At 45.4% G+C, this 10,683-nt stretch overlaps 1 protein-coding gene across 1 annotated transcript; it reads right to left on the bottom strand.

Moving 5' to 3' along the window:
- Positions 1-4,951: 4,951 nt before the first annotated feature.
- LOC110431534 (proline-rich extensin-like protein EPR1) lies at positions 4,952-5,759 on the bottom strand. The gene is made up of 2 exons (XM_021450627.1): positions 5,490-5,759; positions 4,952-5,404 (listed from the first exon to the last, which is right to left on the bottom strand). Exons 1-2 carry the CDS (start codon positions 5,757-5,759, stop codon positions 4,952-4,954), a joined length of 723 nt encoding a protein of 240 aa, XP_021306302.1.
- Positions 5,760-10,683: the final 4,924 nt, after the last annotated feature.

The raw sequence follows: 10,683 nt of genomic DNA, 5'->3' as shown, positions 1-10,683 counted from the left end.
CCATATGACACACGTCATCTAGGAGTTCCAGTAGGGTGCGTCCAAATTGATTTCTAAGCATATGGTATGTTCCTTGAAAATCATGCACCTACCTTGCATCAAGATTAGCACTATCTCCAAACATATCAAAACAAGCTTCCAATTGAGCCTCTTCACCGAAGTACCAACAGGTGCTTCCAAAATGGTTTCTTAGACTATGGTGCATTAGGCGCAAACCATGCACATATCTTGCACCAAAATTAACACTATTTCTAAACAGACCAAAGTGAGATTCCATATGACACACGTCATCAAGGAGTTCCGTCGGGTGCATCCAAATTGATTTCTTAACATATGGTACGTTGCATGCAAACTGTGCAACTATCTTGCATCAAGATTAGAACTATATCCGAACAGACCAAATCGAGCCTCCACTTAAGCCTCTTCAACTACGAGTACCATCGGGTGCGTTTAAAATGGTTTCTTAGCCTATGGTGCATTAGGCGTAAACCGTGCACATATTTTCTACCAAAACTAACACTGTCTCTAAATGAACCGAAGCAAGATTCCATATGACACAAATCATTAAGGAGTTATATTAGGTGCGTCCTAATTGATTTCTAAGCATATCGTATGTCCATGCAAACCATGCATCTATCTTGCATCAAGATTAGCACTATCTCCAAATAGATCGAACCGAGCATCCACTTGAGCCCGTTCACCTAGGAATACCAACAAGTGCGTCCAAAATGGTTTCTTAGAATATGGTGAGGTAGGTGCAAACTGTGCACCTACCTTGCACCGAAACTAACAATGTCTCCAAATGGACCAAAGCGAGATTCCAAATGACACACGTCATCAAGGAGTTCCATCGGGTGCATCCAAATTGATTTCCAAGCATGTGGTATGTTCCATGCAAATCGTGCACCTATTTTGCATCAAGACTAGCACTATCTCTAAACAGACCGAACCGAGCCTCCACTTGAGCCTCTTCACCTAGGAGTACCAACAGGTGCTTCCAAAATGGTTTCTTAGACTTTGGTGCATTAGGCGCAAATCGTGCACATATCTTGCACCGAAACTAATACTATCTCTAAGCACACCAAAGCGAGATTCCATATGACACACGTCATCAAGGATTCTATCGGGTGTGTCCAAATTAATTTCTAAGCATATGGTATGTTCCATGCAGACCGTGCATCTATTTTGCATCAAGATTAGCACTATCTCCAAATAGACAAAATCGAGCTTTCACTTGAGCCTTTTACCTAGGAGTACCATCGGGTTCGTCCAAAATGGTTTCTTAGCCTATGCTGCATTATGTGCAAGCCTTGCACCTATCTTGCACCGAAACCAACACTGTCTCCAAACAGAGGAAAGCAAGATTTTGTATGACACATGTCATCTAGGAGTTCCATCATGTGCGTCCAGATTGATTTCCAAGCATTTGGTATTTTCCAAGCAAACCGTGTACCTATCTTGCATCAAGATTAGCACTATCTCCAAACAGACCGAACCGAGCATCCACTTGAGCCCCTTCACCTAGGAGTACCAACAAGTGCGTCAAAAATGGTTTCTTAGACTATGGTGCATTAGGTGCAAACTGTGCACCTATCTTGCACCGAAACTAACAATGTCTCCAAATGGACCGAAGTGAGATTCCATATGACACACGTTGTCACGGAGTTCCATCGGGTGCATCCAAATTGATTTCCTAGCATATGGTATGTTCCATGCAAACCATGCACCTACCTTGCATAAGGATTAGCACTATCTCCAAACTGACCGAACCAAGCTTCCACTTGAGCCTCTTCACCCAAGAGTACAAAATAGTGCAACCAAAATGGTTTCTTAGACTATGGTTCATTAGGCGCAAACTGTGCACCTATCTTGCACTAAAACTTACAATGTCTACAAACGGACCGAAGCAAGATTCCATATGACACATGTCATCTAGGAGTTCCATTGGGTGCGTCCAAATTGATTTCTAAGCATATGGTATGTTTCTTGAAAATCATGCACCTACCTTACATCAAGATTAGCATTATCTCCAAACATATCAAACCAAGCTTCCACATGAGCCTCTTCACCGAAGTACCAACAGGTGCTTCCAAAATGGTTTCTTAGACTATGGTACATTAGGCGCAAACCATGCACATATCTTACACCGAAACTAACACTATTTCTAAACAAACCAAAGTGAGATTCCATATGACACACGTCATCAAGGAGTTCCATCGGGTGCATCCAAATTGATTTCTTAACATATGGTACGTTGCATGCAAACTGTGCAACTATCTTGCATCAAGATTAGCACTATATCCGAACAGACCAAATCAAGCCTCCACTTGAGCCTCTTCAACTACGAGTACCATCGGGTGCGTCTAAAATGGTTTCTTAGCCTATGGTGCATTAGGCGTAAACCGTGCATATATTTTTACCAAAACTAACACTGTCTCTAAATGAACCGAAGCAAGGTTCCATATGACACAAATCATTAAGGAGTTATATTAGGTGCGTCCTAATTGATTTCTAAGCATATCGTATGTCCATGCAAACCATGCATCTATCTTGCATCAAGATTAGCACTATCTCCAAATAGATCGAACCGAGCATCCACTTGATCCCCTTCAACTAGGAGTACCAACAAGTGCGTCCAAAATGGTTTCGTAGAATATGGTGCCTTAGGTGCAAACTGTGCACTTACCTTACACCGAAACTAACAATGTCTCCAAATGGACCAAACCGAGATTCCAAATGACACACGTCATCATGGAGTTCCATCGGGTGCATCCAAATCGATTTCCAAGCATATGGTATGTTCCATACAAATCGTGCACCTATCTTGCATCAAGACTAGCACTATCTCTAAACAGACCGAACCGAGCCTCCACTTGAGCCTCTTCACCTAGGAGTACCAACAGGTGCTTCCAAAATGGTTTCTTAGACTTTGGTGCATTAGGCGCAAACCGTGCACATGTCTTGCACCGAAACTAAAACTATCTCTAAGCACACCAAAGCGAGATTCCATATGACACACGACATCAAGGATTCTATCGGGTGTGTCCAAATTAATTTCTAAGCATATGGTACGTTCTGTCACACCCGGATGTAAGAGAGCATTCGGGTGCCAAATCGCATGTGCGCCAGGATCTCAAATTCACACACATGGACCGACATCATCAATGGTACAAAACACAGTGTTCAAATAAATTACATAAATGAGAGTAAAAGTACCATTATTACAAGCCAAAGGTTTATCAAAGTGCGAAGGGGAAACATAAGCTAAATTGTTCCATAAATAAAGGGGAAACTAAACGCCGACGTAGCAGGACCACCTTGCCACAGGAAGGTCGACAGCAGAACCACACGAGCCTAACAATCAGGAGACTCAGGGTAGTCCTCAGGGAAATCGCAATTGTACTCCTGATCGTCCGAGCAACCTTTAATGATTATAGCAAGGGTGAGCTCATGTCGAACTCAGCAAGCACAGACGGAAAATAAATGACATGCCAGGCTTAAAACAAGGTAAAGCTGACTTGGTTTGACTGCGGTAGCATTTTAGTTGATCACTTTTAATTATGACAATTATTAGAACAACCTATTACTTATTATGAGTAGCATAAACCCAACCCTTAATTAGTGTAAGTAGTAATTAGCATCTTTTAAAAGACTATCCTAATTATTATAGTAATCCAGGATTAACCCCAATTATTAACACAGGATAGCAATCCTGCCAACACGGAATAGCCATTCCACCAAAACACGAGGTAGCAACCTCGCCAAGTTCCATCTCCAAGTAACCAGTGAATCCAATTTACTCATCAAGTGAGGGTCTGGGCCGCTCGTGACCGTGAGCACGGCTGATATATCAGTTTTACACTCTGCAGAGGTGTGCACGTTCACTCCAAGTCGTGATTCCCATTTGCCCGGGGTCGCGACTCCCCAAAACACTTCCAAGGTGAGCAGGCAGGGTCTCACTACGAGACCTTTCACAGGGTCCAACTAATAGGATGCCACTCGCAAGTTTTCGCCGGGGCGCTCGACAGTCGATACCCATAGCCATGGCGTACCGATCAACCGACAACTTAATATTCATTACCCAAGTTACTTCCTCGCGCCTACCCGGAAAGTAACACCCTACTAGTGGAGGTCCTGCTAATTAGTCAAGCCAGAGCCATATAGCTTGGAGCTGCACTGTAGGTCCCAGGGGGCCGCTCCCTGACTAAGTCCTTACGGAGAGCAGAGACGGGTACGCCCGGCAAACCGGACCACCAACGGTACCCGCTCCCCCTGTCACCACCATCATCACGATGCTCGCAAGCATCCAACATCGCCATCACCGCAGTGACCAAAGATTCAGCACAGTTTAAGCATCAAGTTGAGTAGAGATTATTACTTGTTTAGGCATGTGTATAAGATGAGTAGAGCAGCTAAGCAAACCTAGTATAGACTAGACTACCCATATACATAACCCCAGGTGAACAAGGAATAGTAAGTAAAGCTAGTCATGTCCTTAGGGTTCGCATTCATTGGACACATGCATATAAAGTAAATGACATTAATGAATAGGTTCAAAATGATCAAAAGGTGTCTGCACTTGCCTTGATCGAAGTCGGGTTGCTCGAACTCAGCGGGATCCTGAACCTCTTCCTTCACGAACGTCTCGTTGGCTATACGCGACAATCATCAATCATAGGAACAATACATGCAAGCAAACAAGCTTAATCAGAAACAGTACACCAAAGCATGCGAAAACAGAAAGCAACTGCACTGCTGTAATCTACTCGACGAAACGAAACCATAGCGACCAGAATCACCTAAATCGGAGTTACGATGCAAAAGTTATGGCTAAAACAAGTTGAATGGCATTTCTGCAGATAAACTGAACTATTTTTCGTAATTAAAACTAATTAAAACTGAATTAAAACTCATTTTGGATTAAATAAATAAATTCTAACCGAGCTAGGGGTTAAACTGCAAAAACTAAGGGCATAAACTTAAATATTTTTGAAAGAACAGGACTGCGGGTTAATTTTGAATAAGCCCGAGGGCTTTTCTGCAAAGCGGCAGGGGCGTGCGGGCTGGCCACGTGGCGGCCGGTGAGTGGCCGGTCCACAGCACTATGCTGTAGACCGGGGCGCAGGGCAGGGCGGCCGCGGTCCATGGTGGACCGCACCTGCGGGAGAGGCGTTGGCGGCTGCGTGGACCCGGTCCACGTGGACCGGCCGCACGGGGGCGCAGGGCTGCGGTCCACGGTGGACCGCGCGCCGGTGCGGAGCGGGTGCGCGCGCAGGGGCGGCCGGCGGGCGGCGGTGGCGCCATTGGCGCCGCCCGGAGCTCGCCGCGGCGGCGATTCGGGGCGCGGGGAGGCGAGCCAAGGGCACCGGCGGGGTCGGCACGGCGAGACGAACGCGATGACGGCCTCACCTCCGCGAAACGATGACGGCAAAGAGAAGCTCGACGGCGGCGGCGCGGATTTCGACGAAAACGGCGGCGGCGCTGCGAACTTGCGGCTCGGGGTTTGCGCTAGGGTTTTGGGGGGGCGCGGACGGTTGCGGCGGCCTATAAATAGGTGGGGACGGGCCGGGGTCCTCGATCCGCGCGCGGCACGGAAGTCGGAGCCAGCCGTTGCGCCGAATCCGTTTCGGCCGGAGGTAGGGGGCGACCCTGACGGGTGGGGCCCACCCGTCAGTGGCAGCGGGCGGCAGGCGGGCCGGGGCGCTGGGGGTGGTGCTGCTGCTGGGCTGGCGCGCCTGGGCCGCGGCCCACTCGGGCATGAGGGGAGAGGGGAGGGGTGCGGGGGCGCTGGGCCGAGAATCGGCCCAGGTGAGGGCTCTCCCTTTTCTTTTTTTTTCTTTTCTTGCTCCAAAACAAAACAAAACAAGCATCAGCAAAATAAATAAAATCAAGCAAAAATTATGCAGCAGCATGAATGCAAAAAAATCAAACACGTTTCTACCTTATATTTTATTTTATTTAATTTTGTAAATTATTTAATAATTCCCAAAAATTCAAATTGAGCCAAAATTAAATCAAATTCAAACTAAATTTAAAATTCAAAAATTTGGAGTGTTATAAACCTACCCCCCTTAAAAGAATCTCGTCCTCGAGATTAGGATGAACCAGGGAATAACTAAGGGTATTTGGATATTAGATCATCTTCTCTTTCCCAGGTTGCTTCTTCCTCAGAGTGATGTTTCCATTGTACTTTACACATCCTGATAGTTTTACTCCTGGTAATTCTCTCTGCTGTGTCCAGAACTTTGATAGGGCTCTCTTCATAAGTTAGATCATCCTGTAAATCCAGTTCCTCTAGTGGCAACTGTTCCTCAGGCACTCTCAAGCATTTCTTGAATTGGGAGACATGGAAGACATTGTGCACATTGGATAAACTGACGGGCAGCTCAAGCTCATAAGCCACCTCTCCTTTTCTTTCCAAGATCTTGAAAGGACCAACATATCTTGGAGCTAGTTTTCCCTTGACATTGAACCTCTTCAGGCCTCTCATCGGAGACACTTTCAGGTATACATAATCACCTGCCTGAAACACAAGTTCTCTTCGTCTCACATCAGCATAACTCTTCTGTCTAGACTGAGCTGCTTTCAGAATCTGTCGGATGAACTGAACTCTTTCTTCGGCTATTCTCAATGAATCAGGGCCGAACACTTGCCTTTCACCAGTCTGGTTCCAGAACAATGGAGTCCTACACTTCCTTCCATACAAGGCTTCAAAAGGAGTCATCATAAGACTAGTCTGATAACTATTGTTATAGGAGAACTCGGCGTAGGGCAAGCTAGTATCCCAACTATCTCCATACTGTAAAGCGCAAGACCTGAGCATATCCTCTACTATCTGGTTGACTCTCTCTGTCTGACCATCGGACTGAGGGTGATAAGTTGTACTGAATCTAAGCTCGGTTCCGAAAGCATCATGTAACTTCTCCCAAAACTTTGATGTAAACTGTGTACCTCTATCAGACACAATCCTCTTAGGAACTCCATGCAGACACACAATCCGTTCCATATACTTTTCTGCTAACTGATCTCCACGGTAGTTAGTTCGGACCGGTATGAAATGAGCTACCTTGGTCAATCGATCTACTACAACCCATATTGAGTCATAACCTCGTTGAGTTTTTGGCAATCCCACTATGAAGTCCATGCTGATCTCATCCCACTTCCACTCAGTTATCTTCAACGGTTGCAACAACCCTGCTGGCCTCTGATGTTCCGCTTTCACTCTCTGACAGGTGTCACACAATGCCACATATTCACCAATATCTTTCTTCATACCAGGCCACCAAAAGTTTTGTTTCAAGTCCTGGTACATCTTAGTACCTCCTGGATGAATAGAGTAAGCAGATTCATGACACTCCTTCAGTATCACATCCTTGATTCTCTGAATATCAGGCACACACAATCGGTCCTTGTGCCAAACAATTCCTTCTTCATCAACTTTGAATCCAGGTGCTCTACCTTCCTCTATCAGCTTAAGTATCTTTTTGATCTCTTCATCTTCTTTCTGACCTTTTCTGATCTCTTGCTCAAGAGTGGGTTCTATGTCCATGGAAGTACCTTGGGTGTTAGCAACGAACCCCAAATTGAGATACTCAAATTCTGCCAGTAGTTCCATCGGTAGCTCCGTGGCTTCCAACATATTCACTTGACTCTTTCTACTCAGAGCATCAGCAACTACATTAGCCTTGCCAGGGTGGTAATGAATCTCCAGTTCATAATCCTTGATCAACTCTAACCATCTTCTCTGTCTCAGGTTCAAGTCATTCTGAGTGAAGATGTATTTCAGACTCTTGTGATCCGTGTAGATATCACACTTATGACCCAGAATATAGTATCTCCAGATCTTCAGTGAATGGACCACAGCTGCTAACTCAAGATCATGAGTTGGATAATTCACCTCATGTTTCTTCAACTGTCTAGATGCATAGGCAATCACCTTTCCCTCTTGCATCAGCACACATCCCAAACCTTGCTTGGAAGCATCACAATAGATAGAAAAGCTTTTAGTCACATCAGGCAAAGTCAGAATTGGTGCAGTAGTCAACCTCTTCTTCAACTCCTCAAAACTAGCTTGACACCGTTCATTCCACTTGAATGGCTTACCCTTCTCTAACAAAGCAGTCATGGGCTTGGCAATACTGGAAAATCCTTCAATGAATCTCCGATAGTAACCAGCCATTCCAAGAAAGCTTCTGATCTCTCCAACAGTCTGAGGTGGACTCCACTTAAGAACGTCTGCCACATTCTTCGGACTAACAGCAACTCCACCATTTGAAATGACATGACCAAGAAAAGACACTTCCTTCAACCAGAAGTCACACTTACTCAACTTGGCGTAGAGCTGATGTTCCCTCAATATCTGCAACACAAGTCTCAGGTGTTCCTCATGTTCTTCCTCAGTCTTGGAGTAGATCAAGATATCATCAATAAAGACTACCACAAACTTATCCAAATACTCCATAAAAACTTTATTCATCAGATACATAAAGTAAGCTGGAGCATTAGTTAACCCAAAAGACATAACTGTATACTCATAAAGTCCATATCTAGTGGTGAAAGCAGTCTTTGGAATATCACTAGGTTTAATCCTCAACTGGTGATAACCTGACCTCAGATCTATCTTGGAAAACACACAAGCTCCTTTCAACTGGTCAAACAAGTCCTCTATTCTAGGCAAAGGGTATTTATTCTTAATTGTGACCTCATTCAAAGATCTATAGTCTACACACATCCTCTGTGTCCCATCCTTCTTCTCTACAAAAATAACTGGAGCTCCCCAAGGTGAGGAACTAGGACGGATATACCCCTTAGACTGTAACTCCCTTAGTTGTTTCTTAAGTTCTTCTAACTCATTAACAGCCATTCTATAAGGTCTCTTAGATATGGGTGCAGTACCAGGTAATAAATCAATAACAAATTCAATCTCACGTTCAGGTGGCATACATGGCAAATCCTCTGGGAACACATCAGGGAACTATTTCACAACTCGAATATCTTCTACTGACCCACTGCTCACATGGTAAACTGTTCCTTCACTGCTAGGTGACATAGAAACTCTGACCTCAATTCTGTTCCCACTAGGTGCTGTTAGGGCCACTGTCTTCTCAGCACACTGAATAGTACCCTTAAACTTGGACAACCATCTCATTCCCAATATCATATCTAAACCTTCTGAACCCAACACAATAGGATTGACAGGAAAATCTACCCCCCTTATTTTAATGCTCATTCCCGGACACAAGGTATTAGTATGCATCTTTCCCCCAGGTGATTTAACTATCATGGTGTTTTGCATGGTACAGGTGGCTATACTATGTTTCTCAACAAACTGTGCACTTATAAAAGTATGTGATGCTCCAGTATCAAACAAAACAGTAGCTGGGCAAGAGTTGACAAGGAACGTACCAACTACCACATCTGGAGCCTCCTCAGCGGTTTCCAGCTTCACATGATTCACCCTTCCATTGTTGTTGTTATTCTTCTGCCTCTGGGGGCAAGCATTCGCGTAGTGTCCAAGCTGACCACACTTGAAGCAGGTATTTCCAGTGGGGGTGGGGTTGGCGTTGGGATTTGCTGGGACAGTGTTGGAGTTCTGGCGAGAGCCTGATGGTGCTGGGGCATTCTGGCGAGGCGCCTGACTAGCGGGGCGCTGCACTTGGTTGTTGTTGTAGCGCTGGCTCGTCTGCTGACTCTGGTTGCTGTACCTGACATTCTGCTGCAGTCCTTGGTTGCCTGACTGATATGCAGGGTGAGACTGAGGGCCCTGCTGGTTGTTGTAACGGGGACGGCTGGCACCAGCCTGCTGCTGAGAGGAATTATACTTCCTCTTCTTGTCCTCCATCTTGCGGCGCTTGCTCTCAAGCACCAATGCCCTGTCCACCATCTCCTGGAAGCTGGCATACTTGACATTTGACATCATGTAGGACAGACCATCATTCAAACCTTCCAGAAAGTGATCTTGCTTGTCTTCATCATTCTCCACTTCATTGGGGCAATACCGCGACAACTGAGTGAACTTGTCACGGTACTCACAAACTATCATGGAGCCCTGCTTCAGAGACAGAAACTCCTTCTTCTTCAGCTTCACCAATCCAGCAGGCACATGATGTGATGAGGACATCAACACCAGCGATACATATCCTACATCCACCAGCGATACATATCCTACATCCTCTCCGACACAACCTATAACTGGTCCTCTTACTCGTGCTCGTGCCCGTCAACTCAACCTTCAAGTAAGTTCAGCTTTAAACTCTTGTCAATCATATTTAGACAATGGAGACACGTGCACTTTCGTGTTGCTCAGGAATAATGGACAAGATCAGCAAGGGAAGGTTCAACTGCATTCAGAATTTGAGGCAACACCAACTTCAAGGGCTGATTGCATATGGGAAGAGTGATAACTTAACAAAGGTGATTGGAGATCAGGTCCAAGCCTCCACAACATCCTCTATCAAGTTACCACGTCGTTTCTAAAGCAAGGAAACAAAGAGTCCAAACCCAACACGTTTTGGGAGTTGGATTCGGACTGGAAAATAACTCTAAATTGTATGGATCACACCACGGCGTCATATGGACTCCAAGTGGGACGTTCCTATACTTGTTGGAAAGCTCATGAAGTCTACTTTCCAATGGGTCCAACCACATATCTATGCAGCTTATGAGTCGGGTGCAGTCCTTGTT

Source organism: Sorghum bicolor, unplaced genomic scaffold (genome assembly GCF_000003195.3).
Source record: "Sorghum bicolor cultivar BTx623 unplaced genomic scaffold, Sorghum_bicolor_NCBIv3 super_78, whole genome shotgun sequence".
NCBI classification, from domain to species: domain Eukaryota; kingdom Viridiplantae; phylum Streptophyta; class Magnoliopsida; order Poales; family Poaceae; genus Sorghum; species Sorghum bicolor.
The sequence above is the reverse complement of the archived record's forward strand: the minus strand, read 5'-3'. Positions and strand labels throughout refer to the sequence as shown.